At 59.4% G+C, this 25859-nt stretch overlaps 3 protein-coding genes across 6 annotated transcripts in view; all 3 read right to left on the bottom strand.

The window, feature by feature from the left end:
- Window positions 1-261, bottom strand: part of SRCAP (Snf2 related CREBBP activator protein) — a 121603-nt gene extending 121342 nt beyond the window's left edge. Inside the window, 1 exon segment of the mRNA XM_071801381.1 lies at window positions 3-261. Within this exon segment, the coding sequence (XP_071657482.1) occupies window positions 3-233 (231 nt within the window). The 5' untranslated portion in view covers window positions 234-261.
- Window positions 262-1608: 1347 nt separating this feature from the next.
- PPP4C (protein phosphatase 4 catalytic subunit) lies at window positions 1609-24644 on the bottom strand. Of its 4 annotated transcripts, XM_071801345.1 has the most exons (10): window positions 24372-24642; window positions 19113-19164; window positions 17378-17428; window positions 16237-16338; window positions 13051-13224; window positions 8640-8766; window positions 6832-7021; window positions 4068-4292; window positions 2486-3114; window positions 1609-2420 (listed from the first exon to the last, which is right to left on the bottom strand). In XM_071801345.1, the coding sequence occupies exons 1-8, from the start codon at window positions 24467-24469 to the stop codon at window positions 4163-4165; spliced, it is 924 nt and encodes a 307-aa protein (XP_071657446.1). In that variant the 5' UTR covers window positions 24470-24642; the 3' UTR covers window positions 1609-2420; window positions 2486-3114; window positions 4068-4162. The 4 variants fall into 4 exon arrangements, with proteins under 4 accessions (XP_071657446.1, XP_071657445.1, XP_071657448.1 ...); XM_071801344.1 differs by having other exon boundaries at window positions 1609-3114; XM_071801347.1 differs by having other exon boundaries at window positions 1609-3114; window positions 24348-24475.
- Window positions 9618-13024, bottom strand: LOC139826223 (uncharacterized). The gene is made up of 3 exons (XM_071801328.1): window positions 12141-13024; window positions 11593-12029; window positions 9618-9664 (listed from the first exon to the last, which is right to left on the bottom strand). The coding sequence occupies exons 1-3, from the start codon at window positions 12977-12979 to the stop codon at window positions 9618-9620; spliced, it is 1323 nt and encodes a 440-aa protein (XP_071657429.1). The 5' UTR covers window positions 12980-13024.
- Window positions 24645-25859: the final 1215 nt, after the last annotated feature.

Genomic DNA, 25859 nt, shown 5'->3' on the forward strand with positions numbered 1-25859 from the left:
ACGGGAAATGGAGTTCGAGCAGCCCCGGGCACGGCGGGAAAAATGGCGGCCCCGCGGCCGCGCGCGCTGCCGGCCGAGGGGGCGTGGCCTGATGGGGGGGGAGGCGGAGATCTCGCGAGACTTCGCCTCGCTGCCGCTCTACCTTCACCGCCTTTCTGGCGGCGCTCTCGCGAGATTTCGGCTACCCCCCCCCTTTCACCCCCCCCACACTCGGCGGCTCCGCCTCCCGCCATGGTGTCTCGCGAGAATAGGGGAGGGGGCGTGGCGTGAAGGGGTGGGCGGGGCCTCGGGGGAGCGGGAGGGATCTCGCGAGAGCGGGAGGAGTGGGAAGCAAAAGGGGGCGGGGCCTGAAGGGGTGGGAGGAGCCGCGGTGGGAACGGGAGGGCGGGGGGAGTCTCGCGAGAGCGGGAGGAGCGGGAAGGAAAAGGGGGCGTGACTTGAAGGGGTGGGCGGGACCGCGGGGGGAGCGGGACGCGGTGGCTCCGCCCCCTCTCCACGGCCCCGCCCCCCCCGGTGGGGGGAATCTCGCGAGAGCGGGAGGAGCGGGAAGGGAAAGGGGGCGTGGCTTGATGGGGTGGGCGGGGCCGCGGGGGAATCCGGGGAGGTGACGTCACGCTCCGGCACGTGGCGGCGGGGCCGTTGGGGAGGGCGGCGGCCATGTTGGGGCGGCTCCGGGGCATCATGGGAAACCCCGCGCCGGGAGGGGGGCGGGGCCTGCGGGGAGGGGCGGGGCCGGGAGGAAAGGGGCGGGGCGGGGGGCCGTGGCCTGCGGGGGCCGGAGCCTGCGAGGAGGGGCGGGGGCTGCACGGGATTGGGTGGGGGCTGCGCGGAGGGGCGGAGCCTGTGCGGTGGGGGGGCGGAGCCTGCGCGCAGGGGGCGGGGGCTGCGCTGAGGGGCGGGGGCCGGGTGGAAAGAGGCGGGGCTGCGTGGAGGGGCGGGGCCAGCAGGGGGCGGAGCCTGCGCGGAGGGGGGGGCCGCACGGGATTGGGCGGAGTCGAGCGGAAAGAGGGCGGGGCCTGTGAGAAGTGGCGGGGCCTGCGTGGAGGGGGCGGGGTCTGCAGGGGATTGGGCGGGGCCTGTGCGGAGTGGCGGGGCGGGCAGCAAGAGGCGGAGCCTGTGAGAAGGGGCGGGGTCAATGCGGGGGGGTGGGGGCCGCGTGGAATTGGGCGGAGTCTGCAGGGAGGGGCGGGGTCTGCGCGGAGGGGGCGGAGCCTGTGGGGCTGCGTGGGATTGGGCGGGGCCTGTAGGGAGGGGCGGGGTCTGCAGGGAGGGGGCGGAGCCTGGGGGGCTGCGTGGGGATTGGGCGGGGCCGCGCGGAGGGGCCGGAGCGACACGGGAAGGGGCGGGGTCTGCAGGGAGGGACGGGGCCACACGGGAAGGGGCGGGGTCTGGAGGGAGTGGGCGGAGCCTGGGGGGCTGCGTGGGATTGGGCGGGGCCTGCAGGGAGGGGCGGAGCCACATGGGAAGGGGCGGGGTCTGCCGGGAGGGGCGGGGCCTGTGCAGGGGGCTGCACGGGAATGGGCAGGAGCTGCGCCGAGGGGGCGGAGCCACATGGGAAGGGGCGTGGCCTGTGGGCCCCCCCCCCCTTTTCACGACACTTTGGGGCCATTTGGGCTTTTTCTTCTTTTTTTTTATGTAAAAGGCGCTGCAACGGTTTCAAAAAAACAACAAAAAAAACCCCAAAACCCAACAAATTCCTCGTTTTTCAACCCAAACCACGCATCGGGGGGGGGACGGGGGGGTCCCCAAAGGTCACCTGGGGGGTCACCAAGTGTCACCCCCCCCTTCCCAAGGCCGCAATGGGGAGGGGGGACCCGGGGGGGCCCTCGGTGACCTGGGGTGACCCCAGGGCCAAAGGGGACCCCGTGGTGACCCAGGAGGGGACAAGGGACACTGAGATGTCCCCAACCCCCCCTAGATGGATGAGACCCCCCCTGTGTCCCACATGGATGGGGGGCTCTTGGGGACCCCATGGGTGACACTTGGTGACCCCATGGGTGACCCTTGGGGACCCTTTGGGACCCCATGGGTGACCCTGATGACTCCATGGGTGACCCTGGTGACCCCATGGATGACCCTTGGGGACCCCATGGGTGACCCTTGAGGACCCCATGGGTGACCCTTGGGGACCCTTTGGGACCCCATGGGTGACCCTGATGACTCCATGGGTGACCCTTGAGGACCCCATGGGTGACACTTGGGGACCCCCTGGGTGACCTTAGTGACCCCATGGGTGACCCTATTGGCCTGGGGTGACCCTTGGGGACCCCATGGGTGACCATAGGGGACCCCATGGGTGACCTTGGTGACACTTGGGGACTCCATGGGTGACCTCAGTGACCCCATGGGTTAATGACCCGGGGTGACCCTTGAGGACCCCATGAGTGACCTTGGTGACCCTTGGGGACCCCATGGGTGACCTTCATGACCACATGGGTGACCATAGGGGATCCCATGGGTGACCCTTGGGGACCCCATGGGTGACCTTGGTGACCCTTGGAGACCCCATGGGAGACTTTGATGACCCCATGTGTGACCCTTGGGGACCTCATGGGTGACCTTAGTGACCCTTGGGGACCCCATGGGTGACCTTCATGACCACATGGGTGACCATAGGGGACCCCATGGGTGACCCTTGGGGACCCCATGGGTGACCTTGGTGACCCTTGGGGACCCCATGGGTGACCTGCATGACCACATGGGTGACCATAGGGGACGCCATGGGTGACCCTTGAGGACCCCATGGGTGACCTTGGTGACCCTTGGAGACCCCATGGGTGACCCCTGGGGACCCCATGGGAGACCTTGATGACCCCATGGGTGATCTCAGTGACCCCATGGGTGACCCTTGGGGACCTGGGGTGACCTCAGTGACCCTTGGAGACCCCATGGGTGACTTTGATGACCCCATGGGTGATCTCAGTGACCCAGGGTGACCATAGGGGACCCCATGGGTGACCCTTGAGGACACCATGGGTGACCCTTGGGGACCTCATGGGTGACCCCAGTGACCAAAGGGGACACCACAGTGACCCAGGAAGGGCCACCAGACCCCATCACATCCCCAGGTCCCCCCCAGACCCCACCGGCCATGGGCACCTTGGGCCCCCCGGGGCGGCTCTTGGGGACCCCATGGGTGACCCTTGGAGACCCCATGGGAGACCTTAATGACCACATGGATGACCCTTGGGGAACCCATGGGTGACTTTAGTGACCCCATGGGTGACCCTATTGGCCTGGGGTGACCCTTGGGGACCCCATGGGTGACTTTGATCACCCCATGGGTGACCCTTGGGGACCTCATGGGTGACCTTAATGACCACATGGGTGACCATAGGGGACCCCATGGGTGACCCTTGAGGACCCCATGGGTGACCTGGGGTGACCCTTGGGGACCCCATGGGAGACCTTCATGACCACATGGGTGACCCTTGGGGACCTCATGGGTGACCTTGGGGACTCCATGGGTGACCTTCATGACCACATGGGTGACCATAGGGGACCCCATGGGTGACCCTTGAGGACCCCATGGGTGACCTTGGTGAACCTTGAGGACCCCATGGGTGACCTTCATGACCCCATGGGTGACCCTTGGAGACCCCATGGGAGACCTTAATGACCACATGGATGACCCTTGGGGACCCCATGGGTGACTTTAGTGACCCCATGGGTGACCCTATTGGCCTGGGGTGACCCTTGGGGACCCCTTGGGTGACCATAGGGGACCCCATGGGTGACCCTTGAGGACCCCATGGGTGACCTTGGTGACCCTTGGAGACCCCATGGGTGACTTTGATGACCCCATGGGTGATCTCAGTGACCCAGGGTGACCACAGGGGACCCTATGGGTGACCCCAGTGACCCCACTGGTGACCTTAGTGACTCCATGGGTTATCTTAGTGACCCAGGGTGACCCTTGGGGACCTCATGGGTGACCCCAGTGACCAAAGGGGACACCACAGTGACCCAGGAAGGGCCACCAGACCCCATCACATCCCCAAGTCCCCCCCAGACCCCACTGGCCATGGGCACCTTGGGCCCCCCGGGGCGGCTCTTGGGGACCCCAGGCGGCTCTTGGGGACCCCGGGTGGCACTTGAGGACCCCGGGGTGGCCCATGGTGGCACCTGGGGACCCCGTGTGGCCGCGGGGTGGCCGTGGGTGTCACAGGAAGTAGTCGGCCACGGGCTTCTTGGCCGGGATGCCGCGCGTCTCCTGCGGCGCCGCCTCGAAGATGATGAACTCCTTCTGCAGGTGCTCGTCCAGCTCCAGGATGGCCGCCACGTTCCCGCACCTGCCACACGGCCCCGCTCAGCCTGGGCCCCTTGGCCACCATGGCCCCAACACCCCATGGCCCCACGTCCCCATGTCCCCAATACCCCCATGTCCCCAATATCCCCATGTCCCCAGGTCAACCTTGTCCCCATGTCCCCAACACCCCTTGTCCCCAACACCCCCATGTCCCCAATGTCCCCATGTCCCCAATGTCCCCAATACCCCCATGTCCCCAATACCCCCATGTCCCCCATGTCCCCAATATCCCAATGTCCCCAATACCCCCATGTCCCATATCCCCACATCCCCAATGTCCCCAATACCCCCATGTCCCATATCCCCATATCCCCAACGTCCCCAACACCCCCCTGTCCCCAATATCCCCATATCCCCAATGTCCCCAATACCCCCCTGTCCCATATCCCCATATCCCAATGTCCCCAATACCCCCATGTCCCATATCCCCATGTCCCCAATGTCCCCAATATCCCCATGTCCCATATCCCCATGTCCCCAATGTCCCCAATACCCCCATGTCCCATATCCCCATGTCCCCAATGTCCCCAATACCCCCATGTCCCATATCCCCATGTCCCCAACACCCCCTTGTCCCATATCCCCATATCCCCAATGTCCCCAATACCCCCATGTCCCATATCCCCATGTCCCCAATGTCCCCAACACCCCCATGTCCCATATCCCCATATCCCCAATGTCCCCAATACCCCCATGTCCCATATCCCCACATCCCCAATGTCCCCAATACCCCCATGTCCCATATCCCCATATCCCCAATGTCCCCATATCCCCAATGTCCCCAATACCCCCATGTCCCCAATATCCCCATATCCCCAATGTCCCCAATACCCCCATGTCCCATATCCCCATATCCCCCATGTCCCATATCCCCATGTCCCCAATGTCCCCAATATCCCCATGTCCCATATCCCCATGTCCCCAATGTCCCCAATACCCCCATGTCCCATATCCCCATGTCCCCAATGTCCCCAATACCCCCATGTCCCATATCCCCATATCCCCAATGTCCCCAATACCCCCATGTCCCATATCCCAATGTCCCCAACACCCCCATGTCCCATATCCCCATATCCCCAATGTCCCCAATACCCCCCTGTCCCATATCCCCATATCCCCAATGTCCCCAATACCCCCATGTCCCATATCCCCATGTCCCCAGTGTCCCCAATACCCCCATGTCCCATATCCCCATATCCCCAATGTCCCCAATACCCCCATGTCCCATATCCCCATGTCCCCAATGTCCCCAATACCCCCATGTCCCATATCCCCATATCCCCAATGTCCCCAATACCCCTCTGTCCCATATCCCCATGTCCCCAATGTCCCCAATACCCCCATGTCCCATATCCCCATATCCCCAATGTCCCCAATACCCCCATGTCACATATCCCCATGTCCCCAGTGTCCCCAATACCCCCATGTCACATATCCCCATGTCCCCAGTGTCCCCAATACCCCCATGTCCCATATCCCCATGTCCCCAATACCCCCATGTCCCATATCCCCAACACCCCCATGTCCCCAATACCCCCATGTCCCATATCCCCATGTCCCCAATATCCCCAATACTCCCCTGTCCCATATCCCCATGTCCCCAATACCCCCCTGTCCCATATCCCCATATCCCCCCTGTCCCCAATACCCCCCTGTCCCATAACCCCATGTCCCCAATACCCCCATGTCCCATATCCCCATGTCCCCAATGTCCCCAATACCCCCATGTCCCATATCCCCATGGCCCCAATACCCCCCTGTCCCATATCCCCAACACCCCCATGTCCCCAATACCCCCATGTCCCCCATGTCCCCAATATCCCCATATCCCCAGTGTCCCCAACACCCCCATGTCCCATATCCCCATATCCCCAATGTCCCCAACACCCCCCTGTCCCATATCCCCATATCCCCAATGTCCCCAATACACCCCTGTCCCATATCCCCATGTCCCCCATGTCCCCAATACCCCCATGTCCCATATCCCCATATCCCCCATGTCCCCAATACCCCTATGTCCCATATCCCCATGTCCCCAATGTCCCCAATACCCCCATGTCCCATATCCCCATATCCCCAATACCCCCATGTCCCATATCCCCATGTCCCCAACACCCCCCTGTCCCATATCCCCATGGCCCCCCTGTCCCCAATACCCCCCTGTCCCATAACCCCATGTCCCCCATGTCCCCAATACCCCCATGTCCGCCATGTCCCCAACACCCCCACGTCCCCAACACCCCCATGTCCCCAACACCCCCACGTCCCCAACACCCCCATGTCCCATATCCCCCATGTCCCCAATACTCCCCTGTCCCATATCCCCATATCCCAATGTCCCCAACACCCCCATGTCCCCAATGTCCCCAATACCCCCCTGTCCCATATCCCCATATCCCACAATACCCCCCTGTCCCATATCCCCAACACCCCCACGTCCCCAATACCCCCATGTCCGCCATGTCCCCAACACCCCCACGTCCCCCCACGTCCCCACGTCCCCAGCGTCCCCGCGTCCCCACCGGTAGCAGTAGTTGGGCGCCGACCAGACGGTGAGCACGCTCTCCCCAAAGTGCCACTTGTAGCCCTCCATGACCAGCTGGTGGGCCCTGCAGATCATGGCCACGTCGTTGGCCGCGTTGAACTGCGCCACCACGTCGCTGCCGAACAGGTACCCGGCGCCCCGGGGGGAGACGCCCCAGCCCGTGGTGTCTGCGGGGACATGGGGGACACAAAAGGTTTGGGGACAAAATGGCGGAGGAGTTGGAGCGGGGACAAAATGGCGGAGGAGTTGGAGCGGGGACAAAATGGCGGAGGAGTTGGAGCGGGGGACAAAATGGCGGAGGAGTTGTATTGGGGACAAAATGGCGGAGGAGTTGGAGCGGGGACAAAATGGCGGAGGAGTTGGGTCAGCGGACAAAATGGCGGAGGAGTTGGAGCGGGGGACAAAATGGCGGAGGAGTTGGGTCAGCGGACAAAATGGCGGAGGAGTTGGATTGGGGACAAAATGGCGGAGGAGTTGGAGCGGGGACAAAATGGCGGAGGAGTTGGAGCGGGGGACAAAATGGCGGAGGAGTTGGATCGGGGGACAAAATGGCGGAGGAGTTGGGTCAGCGGACAAAATGGCGGAGGAGTTGGAGCGGGGGACAAAATGGCGGAGGAGTTGGAGCGGGGACAAAATGGCGGAGGAGTTGGAGCGGGGACAAAATGGCGGAGGAGTTGGATCAGGAGATGAACCATGGGTCAAACAACCAACAATTTGAACAATTAACGATTAATTAAGACAATTAAGAGCGTTGGTGTGAAGGCCTCAAGGCCTAATTGGGATGATAGAGAGGAACCATTGGTCGAACAACCTATAATTTGAGTAATTAACGATTAATTAAGACAATTAACGTTGTCTCTATGAAGGTTTCAAGGCCTAATTGGGATGATAGAGAGGAACCATTGGTCGAGCAACCAACAATTTGAGCAATTAACGATTAATTAAGACAATTAAGAGCATTGGTGTGAAGGCCTCAAGGCCTAATTGGGATGATAGAGATGAACCATTGGTCCAACAACCAACAATTTGAGCAATTAACGATGAATTAAGACAATTAAGAGCTTCGGTGTGAAGGCCTCAAGGCCTAATTGGGATGATAGAGAGGAACCATTGGTCCAACAACCAACAATTTGAGCAATTAACGCCTAATTAAGACAATTAAGAGCATTGGTGTGAAGGCCTCAAGGCCTAATTGGGATAATGGGGACGAACCATTGGTCGAACAACCAACAATTTGAACAATTAACGCTTAATTAAGACAATTAAGAGCATTGGTATGAAGGCCTCAAGGCCTAATTGGGATGATAGAGAGGAACCATTGGTCGAACAACCTATAATTTGAGTAATTAACGATTAATTAAGACAATTAACGTTGTCTCTATGAAGGTTTCAAGGCCTAATTGGGACGATAGAGATGAACCATTGGTCGAGCAACCAACAATTTGAGCAATTAACTATTAATTAAGACAATTAAGAGCGTTGGTGTGAAGGCCTCAAGGCCTAATTGGGATGATAGAGAAGAACCATTGGTCGAACAACCTACAATTTGTACAATTAACGCTTAATTAAGACAATTAAGAGCATTGGTGTGAAGGCCTCAAGGCCTAATTGGGATGATAGAGAGGAACCATTGGTCGAACAACCTATAATTCGTACAATTAACAACGAATTAAGACAATTAAGACCGTCGGTGTGAAAGCCTCAAGGCCTAATGTGCCTGAGAAAGATGGCGGACGATCCCAGTTTAGCGTAATTAACGGTTAACGAAGGCGACCGGGGCCTCACCCTCGGGGTCGGACCAGAGCAGGTCGCACATGGGCCCGTCGTGCGGCACCTCCTGCTTGCGGTCGATGGTGCGGATCTGGTCCAGCGTCTGGATGGACGGCGACAGCCCCCCGTGCACGCAGAAGATCTGGGGGGACAAGATGGCGCCATCATGGAGAAACCCGCCGCGGGAGCGGCGCAAAATGGCCGCCCGGGGCGAGGAAAGGGAGGGTTGGGGCGAAATGGAGGTGAAAACCGGCAAGATTGGGGGTACTGGGTGGTTATTTTGGGGGGGGAGGGGATTGGGGAGCCGCCATTTTGAGGCGTGAGGCGGTGAGAGGTTGGGAAGACAAAATGGCGGCGGGAGAAGCACCGCAGGGGGAAAATGGCGGGAAAATCTCCTCAGGGAATAAAATGGCGGTGGAACCGCAACGGGGAACGAAATGGTGGTGGAATCGCCTTGGTGAAAATGGCGCCAAAATCACCTCAGGGATCAAAATGGCGCCAAAATCAGCTCAGGGATCAAAATGGCGCCAAAATCACCTCAGGGATCAAAATGGTGGTGGAATCACCTTGGTGAAAATGGCGCCAAAATCACCTCAGGGAACAAAATGGCGCCAAAATCACCTCAGAGATCAAAATGGTGCCAAAATCACCTCAGGGATCAAAATGGCGCCAAAATCAGCTCAGGTTCAAAATGGCGCCAAAATCACCTCAGGGATCAAAATGGTGGTGGAATCACCTTGGTGAAAATGGCGCCAAAATCACCTCAGGGAACAAAATGGCGCCAAAATCACCTCAGAGATCAAAATGGTGCCAAAATCACCTCAGGGATCAAAATGGCGCCAAAATCACCTCAGGTTCAAAATGGTGGTGGAATCACCGTGGTGAAAATGGCGCCAAAATCACCTCAGGGAACAAAATGGCGCCAAAATCACCTCAGGTTCAAAATGGTGGTGGAATCGCCTTGGTGAAAATGGCGCCAAAATCACCTCAGGTTCAAAATGGTGGTGGAATCACCTTGGTGAAAATGGCGCCAAAATCACCTCAGGGGGAAAATGGCGCCAAAATCAGCTCAGGTTCAAAATGGCGCCAAAATCAGCTCAGGTTCAAAATGGCGCCAAAATCAGCTCAGGGATCAAAATGGTGGTGGAATCACCTTGGTGAAAATGGCGCCAAAATCACCTCAGGGAACAAAATGGCGCCAAAATCACCTCAGGGAACAAAATGGCGCCAAAATCACCTCAGGTTCAAAATGGTGGTGGAATCGCCTTGGTGAAAATGGCGCCAAAATCACCTCAGGGAACAAAATGGCGCCAAAATCACCTCAGGGATCAAAATGGCGGCACAGGTGGAATGAAAATGACCCCAGAACAAGAGAGGGGAATTTTCCTCCATTATTTCAGCAAATTGAGGCAAAACCACCCAAAATTGGTTCCCCTAGAGCCGCCATTTTGTGCCCTGAGGTGATTTTGGTGCCATTTCCCCCCTGAGCCAACTTTCCCGCCATTTCCCCTGAGGTGATTCCACCGCCATTTTGTTCCCTGAGGAGTTTTTGGTGCCATTTTGTTCCCTGAGGTGATTTTGGTGCCATTTTGACCCTTGAGGTGATTTTGGCGCCATTTTGATCCCTGAGGTGATTCCACCACCATTTTGTTCTCTGAGGTGATTTCACCACCATTTTGAACCTGAGGTGATTTTGGCGCCATTTTCCCCCGTGCTGATTTTCCCGCCATTTCCCCTGAGGTGGTTCCACCACCATTTTGGGCCCTGAGCTGATTCCGCCGCCATTTTGAACCTGAGATGATTTTGGCGCCATTTTGTACCCTGAGGTGATTCCACCACCATTTTGTTCCCTGAGGTGATTCTGCCACCATTTTGATCCCCAAGGTGATGTTGGCGCCATTTTGAACCTGAGGTGATTTTGGCGCCATTTTGACCCTTGAGGTGATTTTGGCGCCATTTTGTTCCCTGAGGCAATTCCACCACCATTTTGTTCCCTGAGCTGATTCCGCCTCCATTTTGTTCCCTGAGGTGATTTTGGCGCCATTTCCCCCCTGAGGTGATTCCACCACCATTTTGATCCCTGAGGTGATTTTGGCGCCATTTTCCCCCTGAGGTGATTTTGGCGCCATTTTCCCCTCAGGTGATTTTCCCACCATTTCCCCTGAGGTGATTCCACCACCATTTTGAACCTGAGGTGATTTTGGCGCCATTTTGTTCCCTGAGGTGATTTTGGCGCCATTTCCCCCCTGAGGTGATTTTGGCGCCATTTTGTTCCCTGAGGCGATTCCACCACCATTTTGTTCCCTGAGGTGATTTTGGCGCCATTTTCCCCCTGAGGTGATTTTGGCGCCGTTTCCCCTGAGGTGATTCCACCACCATTTTGTTCGCTGAGGTGATTTTGGCGCCATTTTGTTCCCTGAGCCAATTTTCCCGCCATTTCCCCCTGAGCTGATTCCACCACCATTTTGTTCCCTGAGGTGATTCCACCACCATTTCCCCCCTGAGGTGATTTTGGCGCCATTTCCCCCCTGAGCTGATTCCACTGCCATTTTGAACCTGAGGTGATTTTGGCGCCATTTTGTTCCCCGAGGTCATTTTGGCGCCACTTTCTCCTGAGGTGATTTTGGCGCCATTTCCCCCCTGAGCTGATTCCGCTGCCATTTTGAACCTGAGGTGATTTTGGTGACATTTTGTTCCCTGAGCCAATTTTCCCGCCATTTCCCCCTGAGGTGATTCCGCCACCATTTTGATCCCCAAGGTGATTTTGGCGCCATTTCCCCCCTGCGTTGATTCCGCCGCCATTTTGAACCTGAGGTGATTTTGGCGCCATTTTGTTCCCTGAGCCAATTTTCCCGCCATTTTCCCCTGAGGTGATTCCACCACCATTTTGTTCCCTGAGGTGATTTTGGCGCCATTTTGATCCCTGAGCCAATTTTCCCGCCATTTTCCCCTGAGGTGATTCCACCACCATTTTGTTCCCTGAGGTGATTTTGGCGCCATTTCCCCCCTGAGCTGATTCCACCACCATTTCCCCCCTGAGCTGATTTTCCCGCCATTTCCCCCCTGAGCTGATTCCGCTGCCATTTTGAACCTGAGGTGATTTTGGCGCCATTTTGTTCCCTGAGGTGATTTTGGTGCCATTTTGTTCCCTGAGGTGACTCCACCACCATTTCCCCCCTGAGGTGATTTTCCCGCCATTTCCCCCCTGAACTGATTCCGCCGCCATTTTGTTCCCTGAGCTGATTTTGGTGCCATTTTGTTCCCTGAGGTGATTTTGGCGCCATTTTGTTCCCTGAGCCAATTTTCCCGCCATTTTCCCCCGAGGTCATTTTGGCGCCATTTCCCCCCTGAGGTGATTTTGGCGCCATTTTGTTCCCTGAGGCGATTCCACCACCATTTTGTTCCCTGAGGTGATTTTGGCGCCGTTTCCCCTGAGGTGATTCCACCACCATTTTGTTCCCTGAGGTGATTTTGGCGCCATTTCCCCCCTGCGCTGATTCCGCTGCCATTTTGAACCTGAGGTGATTTTGGCGCCATTTTGAACCTGAGCTGATTTTGGCGCCATTTTGTTCCCTGAGGTCATTTTGGCGCCATTTTCTCCTGAGGTGATTTTGGCGCCATTTCCCCCCTGAGCTGATTCCGCTGCCATTTTGAACCTGAGCTGATTTTGGCGCCATTTTGTTCCCTGAGCTGATTTTGGCGCCATTTTCCCCCTGAGGTGATTTTCCCACCATTTCCCCTGAGGTGATTCCACCACCATTTTGAACCTGAGGTGATTTTGGTGCCATTTTGTTCCCTGAGCCAATTTTCCCGCCATTTCCCCTGAGGTGATTTTGGCGCCATTTTGTTCTCTGAGGAGTTTTTGGTGCCATTTTGTTCCCTGAGGTGATTTTGGCGCCATTTTGCTCCCTGAGCCAATTTTCCCGCCATTTTCCCCTGAGGTGATTCCACCACCATTTTGTTCCCTGAGGTGATTTTGGCGCCATTTCCCCCCTGAGCTGATTCCACCACCATTTTGAACCTGAGGTGATTTTGGCGCCATTTTGTTCCCTGAGCTGATTCCACCACCATTTCCCACCTGCGCTGATTCCGCCGCCATTTTCCCCCTGAGGTGATTTTGGCGCCATTTTAATCCCTGAGCCAATTTTCCCGCCATTTTCCCCTGAGGTGATTCGGCCACCATTTTGTTCCCTGAACTGATTCCGCCGCCATTTTGTTCCCTGAGGTGATTTTGGCGCCATTTCCCCTCTGAGGTGATTTTGGCGCCATTTTGTTCCCTGAGGTGATTTTGGCGCCATCTTGTTCCCTGAGCTGATTTTCCCGCCATTTCCCCCCTGCGCTGATTCCGCCGCCATTTTGAACCTGAGCTGATTTCGGCGCCATTTCCCCCGCCCCCCCCGCCCCCCAGGGCCCCGGCGGGGCCGACCTTGCCGTCGATGATGGCGGAGAGGCTGAGGTAGTCGAAGATCTCGGTGCAGTAGCGCCACACGGTGACGGAGCCGTACTTGCGCAGGCACTCGTCGTAGAACCCGTACACCTGCGTGATCTGGCGGCTCTCGTGGTTCCCCCGGATCAACGTGATGCGGTCGGGGTAGCGAACCTGATGGGAAACATGGACGCCTGGCTCCCTGGGGCACGCCTGGGTCCCTCCCGGACGCCTGGGTCCCTCCCGGACGCCTGGGTCCCTCCCCGCACTCCTGGGTCCCTCCCGGATGCCTGGGTCCCTCCCGGACGCCTGGGTCCCTCCCCGCACTCCTGGGTCCCTCCCGGACGCCTGGGTCCCTCCTGGACTCCTCAATCCCCTCCTGAACTCCTGGGTCCCTCCCGGACGCCTGGGTCCCTGGGGCACGCCTGGGTCCCCTCTCCGGACTCCTGGGTCCCTGGGGCACTCCTGGGTCCCTCCCGGACGCCTGGGTCCCTCCTGGACGCCTGGGTCCCTGGGGCACTCCTGGGTCCCTCCCGGACGCCTGGGTCCCTCCCTGCACTCCTGGGTCCCCTATTTGGGACCCCCTGAACTCCTGGGTCCCTGGGGCACTCCTGGGTCCCTTGGGGCACTCCTGGGTCCCCTATTTGGCTCCCCCCGAACTCCTGGGTCCCCCCCACACTCCCAGCTCCCCTGGGTCCCCATGAACTCCTGGGTCCCTATTTGAGTCCCTTGGGGCACTCCTGGGTCCCTTGGGGCACTCCTGGGTCCCTGGGGCACTCCTGGGTCCCTTGGGGCACTCCTGGGTCCCCCCCGTGCCCACCTTGAGCGCCAGCAGCAGCAGGAAGGTCCCCGAACTCCTGGGTCCCCCCCACACTCCCAGCTCCCCTGGGTCCCTATTTGAGTCCCTTGGGGCACTCCTGGGTCCCTTGGGGCACTCCTGGGTCCCCTATTTGGCTCCCCCCGAACTCCTGGGTCCCCCCCACACTCCCAGCTCCCCTGGGTCCCCATGAACTCCTGGGTCCCTATTTGAGTCCCTTGGGGCACTCCTGGGTCCCTGGGGCACTCCTGGGTCCCCCCGTGGTCACCTTGAGCGCCAGCAGCAGCAGGAAGGTCCCCGAACTCCTGGGTCCCTTGGGGCACTCCTGGGTCCCTTTCCCCCCTCCCCCGGGTCCCCGGGGCACTCCCGGGTCCCTTGGGGCACTCCTGGGTCCCTGGGGCACTCCTGGGTCCCTCCCGCCCACCTTGAGCGCCAGCAGCAGCAGGAAGGTCCCCGAACTCCTGGGTCCCTTGGGGCACTCCTGGGTCCCTTGGGGCACTCCTGGGTCCCCTATTTGGCTCCCCCCGAACTCCTGGGTCCCCCCCACACTCCCAGCTCCCCTGGGTCCCTATTTGAGTCCCCTGGGGCACTCCTGGGTCCCTGGGGCACTCCCGGGTCCCTTGGGGCACTCCTGGGTCCCCCCCACACTCCTATGTCCCCTGGGGCACTCCCGGGTCCCCCGGGGCACTCCTGGGTCCCCCGTTGTCACCTTGAGCGCCAGCAGCAGCAGGAAGGTCCCCGAACTCCTGGGTCCCTGGGGCACTCCTGGGTCCCTTGGGGCACTCCTGGGTCCCCTATTTGGCTCCCCCCGAACTCCTGGGTCCCCCCCACACTCCCAGCTCCCCTGGGTCCCCATGAACTCCTGGGTCCCTATTGGAGTCCCTTGGGGCACTCCTGGGTCCCTTGGGGCACTCCCGGGTCCCTTGGGGCACTCCCGGGTCCCTTGGGGCACTCCTGGGTCCCTTGGAGCACTCCCGGGTCCCCCTGCCCACCTTGAGCGCCAGCAGCAGCAGGAAGGTCCCCGAACTCCTGGGTCCCCCCCACACTCCCGGGTCCCCTGGGGCACTCCTGGGTCCCTTGGGGCACTCCTGGGTCCCCTCTTTGGCTCCCCCCGAACTCCTGGGTCCCTTGGGGCACTCCTGGGTCCCCTATTTGGCTCCCCCCGAACTCCTGGGTCCCCCCCACACTCCCAGCTCCCCTGGGTCCCCATGAACTCCTGGGTCCCTATTTGAGTCCCTTGGGGCACTCCTGGGTCCCTGGGGCACTCCTGGGTCCCCTATTTGGCTCCCCCCGAACTCCTGGGTCCCCCCCACACTCCCAGCTCCCCTGGGTCCCTATTTGAGTCCCTTGGGGCACTCCTGGGTCCCTGGGGCACTCCTGGGTCCCTTGGGGCACTCCCGGGTCCCTTGGGGCACTCCTGGGTCCCCTCTTTGGCTCCCACTCAACTCCTGGGTCCCCCCCACACTCCTATGTCCCCTGGGGCACTCCCGGGTCCCTTGGGGCACTCCTGGGTCCCTGGGGCACTCCTGGGTCCCCCCCGTTGTCACCTTGAGCGCCAGCAGCAGCAGGAAGGTCCCCGAACTCCTGGGTCCCTTGGGGCACTCCTGGGTCCCCTCTTTGGCTCCCCCCGAACTCCTGGGTCCCCCCCACACTCCCAGCTCCCCTGGGTCCCTATTTGAGTCCCTTGGGGCACTCCTGGGTCCCTGGGGCACTCCTGGGTCCCCGGGGCACTCCTGGGTCCCCTATTTGGCTCCCCCCGAACTCCTGGGTCCCCCGGGGCACTCCTGGGTCCCCTGGCCCCACCTTGAGCACCAGCAGCAGCAGGAAGGTCCCCGAACTCCTGGGTCCCCTGGGGCACTCCTGGGTCCCTTGGGGCACTCCTGGGTCCCCTATTTGGCTCCCCCCGAACTCCTGGGTCCCCCCACGCTCCTGGGTCCCTGGGGCACTCCTGGGTCCCTTGGGGCACTCCTGGGTCCCCTCTTTGGCTCCCCCCGAACTCCTGGGTCCCCCCCACACTCCCAGCTCCCCTGGGTCCCTATTTGAGTCCCCTGGGGCACTCCCGGGTCCCTTGGGGCACTCCTGGGTCCCTGGGGCACTCCCGGGTCCCCCGGGGCACTCCTGGGTCCCCCCCGTTGTCACCTTGAGCGCCAGCAGCAGCAGGAAGGTCCCCGAACTCCTGGGTCCCCCCCACACTCCTATGTCCCCTGGGGCACTCCTGGGTCCCCCGGGGCACTCCTGGGTCCCCCGTGCCCACCTTGAGCGCCAGCAGCAGCAGGAAGGTCTCCGAACTCCTGGGTCCCCCCCACACTCCTATGTCCCCTGGGGCACTCCTGGGTCCCTTGGGGCACTCCTGGGTCCCTCCCGCCCACCTTGAGCGCCAGCAGCAGCAGGAAGGTCTCCACGCTGTAGAAGCCCCGGTCCACGAAGTCCCCCATGAACAGGTAATTGGTCTCGGGGACGTCGCCCCCCACCTGGGGGGCACAGAGGGGTTGGGGGGCTGGGGGGGACTTGGGGGGCTGGGGGGGACTTGGGGGGCAGGGGGGACTTGGGGGGCACTTGGGGGTGGTTGGGGGCACTTGGGGGGCAGAGGGGGTTTGGGGGTAGGGGGGGTTTGGGGGGTAGGGGGCACTTGGGGGGCAGTTGGAGGTTGGGGGCACTTGGGGGGTGGTTGGGGGCACTTGGGGGGTGGTTGGGGGCACTTGGGGGTTGGAGGCACTTGGGGGGCACAGGGGGGCTGGGGGCACTTGGGGGGCTGGGGGGACTTGGGGGGCACTTGGGGGTGGTTGGGGGCACTTGGGGGGCAGAGGGCACTTGGGGGGCACTTGGGGGGTGGTTGGGGGCACTTGGGGGGTGGTTGGGGGGCAGTGGGGGTCACTTGGGGGGCAGCGGGGGTCACTTGGGGGTGGTTGGGGGGCAGCGGGGGTCACTTGGGGGGCAGCGGGGGTCACTTGGGGGGCAGCGGAGGTCACTTGGGGGGCAGCGGAGGTCACTTGGGGGGTGGTTGGGGGGCAGTGGGGGTCACTTGGGGGGCAGCAGGGGTCACTTGGGGGGCACTCGGGGACACTTGGGGGTGGTTGGGGGGCAGGGGGGGTCACTTGGGGGGCAGCGGGGGTCACTTGGGGGTGGTTGGGGACACTTGGGGGGCAGTAGGGGTCACTTGGGGACACTTGGGGGGTGGTTGGGGGGCAGTGGGGGTCACTTGGGGGTCACTTGGGGGGCAGTGGGGGTCACTTGGGGGTGGTTGGGGGGTAGTGGGGGTCACTTGGGGGGCACTCGGGGACACTTGGGGGGCAGTTGGGGGGCAGGGGGGGTCACTTGGGGGTCACTTGGGGGGCAGTGGGGGTCACTTGGGGGTGGTTGGGGGGTAGTGGGGGTCACTTGGGGGGCACTCGGGGACACTTGGGGGGCAGTTGGGGGGCAGTGGGGGTCACTTGGGGGGCAGTGGGGGTCACTTGGGGGGCAGGGGGCGTCACTTGTGGGGCAGGGGGGGTCACTTGTGGGGCAGCGCACCCTGAAGAGCTCCTTGAGGTCATAGAACTGGCCGTGAATGTCCCCACAGACCTGGGGGGGATGGGGGTCAGCGTGGGGCTGGGGGGCAGCGCCCCACAAGTGACCCCATGGGCACCCCACAGACCCCCAGCCCCACATCTCCCCACACCCCGACCCACAGCCCCTGACCCACATCTCCCCACACCCCGACCCACATCCCAGCCCCACATCTCCCCACATCCCAGCCCCACATCCTCCACATCCTGACCCACACCTCCCCATACCCTGCCCCACATATCCCCACACCCTGCCCCACATCCCCCACATCCCTGCCCCCCATCCCAGCCCCACATCTCCCCCATATCCCCCCACATCTCCCCACACCCTGACCCCCATCCCAGCCCCACATCCCCCCCATATCCCCTGACCCCCACCCCAGCCCCACACCCAGCCCCACATCTCCCTCCATCCCAGCCCCACATCCCCCCCATATCCCCTGACCCCCACACCCCAGCCCCACACCCAGCCCCACATCTCCCCCCATCTCCCCAGCCCCACATCCCAGCCCCACATCCCCTGACCCCCACACCCCAGCCCCACACCCAGCCCCACATCTCCCCCCATCTCCCCAGCACCACACCCAGCCCCATATCCCCTGACCCCCACCCCAGCCCCACACCCAGCCCCACATCTCCCCCCATCCCAGCCCCACACCCAGCCCCACATCCCCCCCCACATCCCCTGACCCCCACCACCCGGCCCCACACCCAGCCCCACATCCCCCCCATCCCAGCCCCACATCCCAGCCCCACATCCCCCCCATATCCCCTGACCCCCACCCCAGCCCCACATCTCCAGCCCCACATCCCCCCCACCCCAGCCCCACACCCAGCCCCACATCCCCCCCATATCCCCTGACCCCCACACCCAGCCCCACATCCCCGCCCCCCATCTCCCCACACCCCGCCCCACATCTGCCCCCATCTCCCCAGCCCCACATCCCAGCCCCACATCCCCCCCATATCCCCTGACCCCCACACCCAGCCCCACATCCCCGCCCCCCATCTCCCCACACCCCGCCCCACATCTGCCCCCATCTCCCCAGCCCCACATCCCAGCCCCACATCCCCTGACCCCCATCCCAGCCCCACATCCCCCCCATATCCCCTGACCCCCACACCCCAGCCCCACACCCAGCCCCACATCTCCCCCCATCTCCCCAGCCCCACATCCCAGCCCCACATCCCCTGACCCCCATCCCAGCCCCACATCCCCCCCATATCCCCTGACCCCCACACCCCAGCCCCACACCCCAGCCCCCCATCCCAGCCCCACACCCAGCCCCACATCCCCCCCATATCCCCTGACCCCCACACCCCAGCCCCACACCCAGCCCCACATCCCCCCCATCCCATCCCCACATCCCCCCCATATCCCCTGACCCCCACCCCAGCCCCACACCCAGCCCCACATCCCCCCCCACATCCCAGCCCCACACCCAGCCCCACACCCCGCCCCACATCTCCCCCCATCCCAGCCCCACATCCCCCCCATATCCCCTGACCCCCACCCCAGCCCCACACCCAGCCCCACATCCCCTGACCCCCATCCCAGCCCCACATCCCCCCCATATCCCCTGACCCCCACACCCAGCCCCACATCCCAGCCCCACATCCCAGCCCCACATCCCAGCCCCACATCCCAGCCCCACATCTCCAGCCCCACACCCCGCCCCACATCCCCCCCATCCCCCCACCGTGACGGGCGAGTCCACCCTCTGCACGTTGCTCTCCTCAACCAGGATCTCCCTGCAGCAGCGCCCGCAACGCCCAAAAATGGACCCAAAATCACCAAAAATGGACCCAAAATCACCCCAAATCACCCAAAATCACCCAAAATGGACCCAAAATCACCAAAAATGGACCCAAAATCACCCCAAATCACCCAAAATCACCCAAAATGGACCCAAAATCATCCAAAATGGACCCAAAATCACCCAAAATCACCCAAAATGGACACAAAATGGACCCAAAATGACCCCAAAATGACCCCAAAATGGACCCCAAAATGGACCCCAAAATGGACCCCAAATCAACCCAAAATGGACCCAAAATGGACCCCAAAATGGACCCCAAAATGGACCCCAAAGTGGACCCAAAATGGACACAAAATGGACCCAAAATGGACCCAAAGTGGACCCAAAGTGGACCCCAAAGTGGACCCAAAATGACCCAAAATGGACCCAAAATGGACCCAAAATGGACCCCAAAATGACCCCAAAACACCCAAAATGGACCCAAAATGGGACCCGAAACGGGACCCAAAATGGACCCCAAAATGGACCCAAAATGGACCCAAAATGGACCCAAAATGACCCCAAAATGGACCCAAAATGGACCCAAAGTGGACCCAAAATGGACCCAAAATGGACCCCAAAATGGACCCCAAAATGGACCCAAAATGGAGCCCAAATGGACCCAAAATGGACCCAAAATGGACCCAAAGTGGACCCCAAAGTGGACCCCAAAGTGGACCCAAAATGGACCCCAAAATGGACCCAAATGGACCCAAAATGGACCCAAAATGGACCCTAAAATGGCCCCAAAATGGACCCAAAATGGACCCCAATCACCCAAAATGGACCCAAAATGGACCCCAAAGTGGACCCAAAATGGACCCAAAATGGACCCAAAATGGACCCCAAATGGACCCCAAATGGACCCAAAATGGACCCAAAATGGACCCCAAATGGACCCCAAATGGACCCCAAATGGACCCCAAAATGGACCCAAAATGGACCCAAAATGGACCCCAAAAGGGACCCAAAGTGGACCCAAAATGGACCCCAAAATGGACCCCAAATGGACCCAAAATGGACCCCAAAATGGACCCAAAATGGACCCCAAATGGACCCAAAATGGACCCCAAAATGACCCAAAATGGACCCAAAAGGGACCCCAATCACCCAAAATGGACCCAAAATGGACCCAAAATGGACCCCAAAGTGGACCCCAAAGTGGACCCAAAATGACCCCAAAACACCCAAAATGGACCCCAAAATGGACCCAAAATGGACCCAAAATGGACCCCAAAATGGACCCAAAATGGACCCAAAATGGACCCAAAATGGACCCCAAAATGACCCAAAATGGACCCAAAAGGGACCCCAATCACCCAAAATGGACCCAAAATGGACCCAAAATGGACCCCAAAGTGGACCCAAAATGGACCCAAAATGGACCCCAAAATGGACCCCAAATGGACCCCAAATGGACCCCAAAATGACCCAAAATGGACCCAAAAGGGACCCCAATCACCCAAAATGGACCCAAAATGGACCCAAAATGGACCCCAAAGTGGACCCCAAAGTGGACCCAAAATGACCCCAAAACACCCAAAATGGACCCCAAAATGGACCCAAAATGGACCCAAAATGGACCCCAAAATGGACCCAAAATGGACCCAAAATGGACCCCAAAATGGACCCAAAATGGACCCAAAGTGGACCCAAAGTGGACCCAAAATGGACCCAAAATGGACCCTAAATGGACCCAAAATGGACCCCAAAATGACCCCAAAATGACCCCAAAACACCCAAAATGGACCCAAAATGGACCCCAAAGTGGACCCTAAAATGGACCCAAAGTGGACCCAAATGGACCCAAAATGGACCCAAAATGGACCCAAAGTGGACCCAAAGTGGACCTTAAAATGGACCCCAAAATGGACCCCAAAATGACCCAAAATGGACCCAAAATGGACCCCAAAATGGACCCAAAATGGACCCAAATGGACCCAAAATGGACCCAAAATGGACCCCAAAATGGACCCAAAATGGACTTCAAAATGGACCCCAAAATCACCCAAAATGGACCCAAAATGGACCCAAAATGGACCCGAAACGGGACCCGAAATGGACCCAGAAATGGACCCAGAAATGGACCCAAAATGGACCCAAAATCACCCAAAATCACCCAAAATGGACCCAAAATGCCCCAAAATGGACCCAAAATGGACCCAAAATCACCCAAAATCACTCAAAATAACCCAAAATAACCCAAAATGGACCCAAAATGGACCCAAAGTCACCCAAAATCACCCAAAATGGACCCAAAAGGGACCCCAAAATGGACCCCAAAATGACCCCAAAACACCCAAAATGGACCCAAAATGGACCCAAATGGACCCAAAATGGACCCAAAATGGACCCCAAAGTGGACCCAAAATGACCGAAAATGGACCCAAAATGGACCCAAAATGGACCCCAAAATGGACCCGAAAATGGACCCAAAATGGACCCAAAATGGACCCAAATGGACCCAAAATGGACCCAAAATGGACCCAAAATGGACCCAAAATGGACCCCAAAGTGGACCCAAAATGGACCCAAAATGGACCCCAAAGTGGACCCCAAAGTGGACCCAAAGTGGACCCAAAATGGACCCCAAAATGGACCCCAAAATGACCCCAAAATGACCCCAAAACACCCAAAATGGACCCAAAATGGGACCCGAAACGGGACCCAAAATGGACCCAAAATGGACCCAAAATGGACCCAAATGGACCCCAAAATGGACCCAAAATGACCCAAAATGGACCCAAAATCACCCAAAATGACCCTAAAGTGGAGCCAAAATGGACCCCAAAATGGACCCCAAAATGACCCCAAAATGACCCCAAAACACCCAAAATGGACCCGAAACGGGACCCAAAATGGACCCAAAGTGGACCCAAAATGGACCCCAAAATGGACCCAAAATGGACCCAAAATGGACCCCAAAATGGACCCCAAAATGGACCCAAAGTGGACCCAAAGTGGACCCAAAGTGGACCCAAAGTGGACCCAAAATGGACCCCAAAATGGACCCCAAAATGGACCCAAAATGGACCCAAAATGGACCCAAAGTGGACCCAAAGTGGACCCCAAAATGGACCCCAAAATGGACCCCAAAATGGACCCCAAAATGGACCCAAAATGGACCCCAAAATGACCCCAAAATGACCCCAAAACACCCAAAATGGACCCAAAATGGACCCCAAAGTGGACCCTAAAATGGACCCAAAGTGGACCCAAAGTGGACCCAAAATGGACCCCAAAATGGACCCCAAAATGACCCCAAAATGACCCCAAAACACCCAAAATGGACCCAAAATGGGACCCGAAACGGGACCCAAAATGGACCCAAAATGGACCCAAAATGGACCCAAATGGACCCCAAAATGGACCCAAAATGACCCAAAATGGACCCAAAATCACCCAAAATGACCCTAAAGTGGAGCCAAAATGGACCCCAAAATGGACCCCAAAATGACCCCAAAATGACCCCAAAACACCCAAAATGGACCCAAAATGGGACCCGAAACGGGACCCAAAATGGACCCCAAAATGGACCCCAAAATGGACCCAAAATGGACCCAAAAGGGACCCAAAAGGGACCCAAAGTGACCCCAAAACGGACCCCAAAGTGGACCCAAAATGGACCCAAAAGGGACCCCAAAAGGGACCCAAATGGACCCAAAATCACCCAAAATGGACCCAAAATGGACCCAAAATCACCCAAAATGGACCCAAAATGGACCCAAAATGGACCCCAAAATGGACCCCAAAATGACCCCAAAATGACCCCAAAATGACCCCAAAATGGGACCCGAAACGGGACCCAAAATGGACCCCAAAATGGACCCAAAATGGACCCAAAATGGACCCAAAATGGACCCAAAATGGACCCCAAAGTGGACCCAAAATGGACCCAAAATGGACCCAAATGGACCCAAAATGGACCCAAAATGGACCCAAAGTGGACCCAAAGTGGACCCAAAGTGGACCTTAAAATGGACCCCAAAATGGACCCCAAAATGACCCAAAATGGACCCAAAATGGACCCCAAAATGGACCCAAAATGGACCCAAATGGACCCAAAATGGACCCAAAATGGACCCCAAAATGGACCCAAAATGGACTTCAAAATGGACCCCAAAATCACCCAAAATGGACCCAAAATGGACCCAAAATGGACCCGAAACGGGACCCGAAATGGACCCAGAAATGGACCCAGAAATGGACCCAAAATGGACCCAAAATGGACCCAAAATCACCCAAAATCACCCAAAATGGACCCAAAATGCCCCAAAATGGACCCAAAATGGACCCAAAATCACCCAAAATCACTCAAAATAACCCAAAATAACCCAAAATGGACCCAAAATGGACCCAAAGTCACCCAAAATCACCCAAAATGGACCCAAAAGGGACCCCAAAATGGACCCCAAAATGACCCCAAAACACCCAAAATGGAACCAAAATGGACCCAAAATGGACCCCAAAATTGACCCAAAGGGACCCCAAAATGGACCCAAAACACCCAAAATGGACCCAAAATGGAGCAAAATGGATCCAAAACACCCAAAATGGACCCAAAATGACCCCAAACCCCAGTGCCCGGGTCCCCCAGAACTGCTGGGTCCCTTGGGGCACTCCTGGGTCCCTTGGGGCACTCCTGGGTCCCTTTCCCCCCTCCCCCGGGTCCCTTGGGGCACTCCTGGGTCCCTTGGGGCACTCCTGGGTCCCTTTCCCCCCTCCCCCGGGTCCTTAGGGGCACTCCTGGGTCCCTTGGGGCACTCCTGGGTCCCTTTCCCCCCTCGCCCGGGTCCCTTGGGGCACTCCTGGGTCCTTTGGGGCACTCCTGGGTCCCTTTCCCCCCTCCCCCGGGTCCTTTGGGGCACTCCTGGGTCCCTTGGGGCACTCCTGGGTCCCTCCCCCCTCCCCTCGCTCCCCCTCCCCTCTTCCCCCCCCCTTTCCCTCCCTCCCCCGAACTCCTGGGTCCCTCCCGAACTCCTGGGTCCCTCCCTCCTTTTCCCGCCCTCCCCGCTCCCCTGGGGCACTCCTGGGTCCCCTGGGGCACTCCTGGGTCCGCCGCCGCACTCCTGGGTCCCCTTCCCCCCTCCCCCACCCCCGACCCCCCCCCAGCCCCCCCTAATTACCCCCAATTACCGTTAATTAGCGTTAATCGCCCACCTGGCCTTGGCGCACAGCGCCTTCACCTCGCTCTCCTTGATGAGCTCGCAGCGCCTGAGCTGCTCGATCTGCCGGTCCAGGTCGCTCAGCTCCCCCATCCCTCCGGCGCCAACCAGCGGGGGGCGCTAATTAACCCCACGGCTCCTTAATTAATTAATTAACCCCACGGCTCCTTAATTAATCAAACCCCCAAATCGTTAATTAACCCGCCAGCGCCCAGCGACACTGCCCGGCCCGGCCGCGCCGGAAGCGGAAGCGCGCCTGGTGGAGGGGGAAGTGACGCAATCAAAGGGGTGGGGCTACGGGGGGTGTTACTGAATGTCTGGGTTCCTCCCCCCCGAACGCCTGGGTCCCTCCCGAACGCCTGGGTCCCTTCCGAGCGCCTGGGGAAGCGGGAGCGCCCCATAGGGACCCATATGTGACCCATAGTGACCCATAAGTGACCATAGCGACCCATATGTGACCCATAGTGACCCATAAGTGACCATAGCGACACATAGCGACCCATAAGTGACCCATAAGTGACTTTACAGACCCATTAGTGCCCCATAGCGACCCATAAGTGACTCATAGTGACCCATAAGTGACCCGTAAGTGACTCATAGTGACCCATAAGTGACCCATACTGACCCATAAGTGAGCCCTAGTGACCCATAAGTGCCCCATAGTGACCCCTAAGTGACGCACAGTGCCCCATAGCGCCCCATAAGTGAGTCCCAGTGACCCATAAGTGAGTCCTAGTGACCCATAAGTGTCCCATAACGACCCATAAGTGACTCATAATGACCCACAAGTGAGTCCCAGTGACCCATAAGTGAGTCCTAGTGCCCCATAGAGCCCCATAAGTGAGTCCTAGTGACCCATAAGTGAGCCCTAGTGACCCATAAGTGCCCCATAGCGACCCATAAGTGAGTCCCAGTGACTCATAGTGACCCATAAGTGAGCCCTAGTGACCCATAAATGACCCATAGCGACCCATAAGTGTCCCATAGGGCCTCATTGTGACCCATTAGTGACCCATAAGTGACCCATAGTGACCCATAAGTGCCCCATAAGTGAGTCATGAGATCATCATCCTTGGATGAACCCGCACTCCTGGGTCCCTCCCGAACTCCTGGGTCCCTCCCGCACTCCTGGGTCCCCTCCCGCACTCCTGGGTCCCTCCCGAACTCCTGGGTCCCTCCCGCACTCCTGGGTCCCCTCCCCACACTCCTGGGTCCCTCCCCGAACTCCTGGGTCCCTCCCGCACTCCTGGGTCCCTCCCGAACTCCTGGGTCCCCTCCCGCACTCCTGGGTCCCTCCCGAACTCCTGGGTCCCTCCCGCACTCCTGGGTCCCCTCCCCACACTCCTGGGTCCCTCCCGCACTCCTGGGTCCCCTCCCCACACTCCTGGGTCCCTCCCCGAACTCCTGGGTCCCTCCCGCACTCCTGGGTCCCTCCCGAACTCCTGGGTCCCTCCCGCACTCCTGGGTCCCTCCCCGAACTCCT

The sequence above is a fragment of the Patagioenas fasciata genome, chromosome 37, assembly GCF_037038585.1.
Source record: "Patagioenas fasciata isolate bPatFas1 chromosome 37, bPatFas1.hap1, whole genome shotgun sequence".
NCBI classification, from domain to species: Eukaryota; Metazoa; Chordata; class Aves; order Columbiformes; family Columbidae; genus Patagioenas; species Patagioenas fasciata.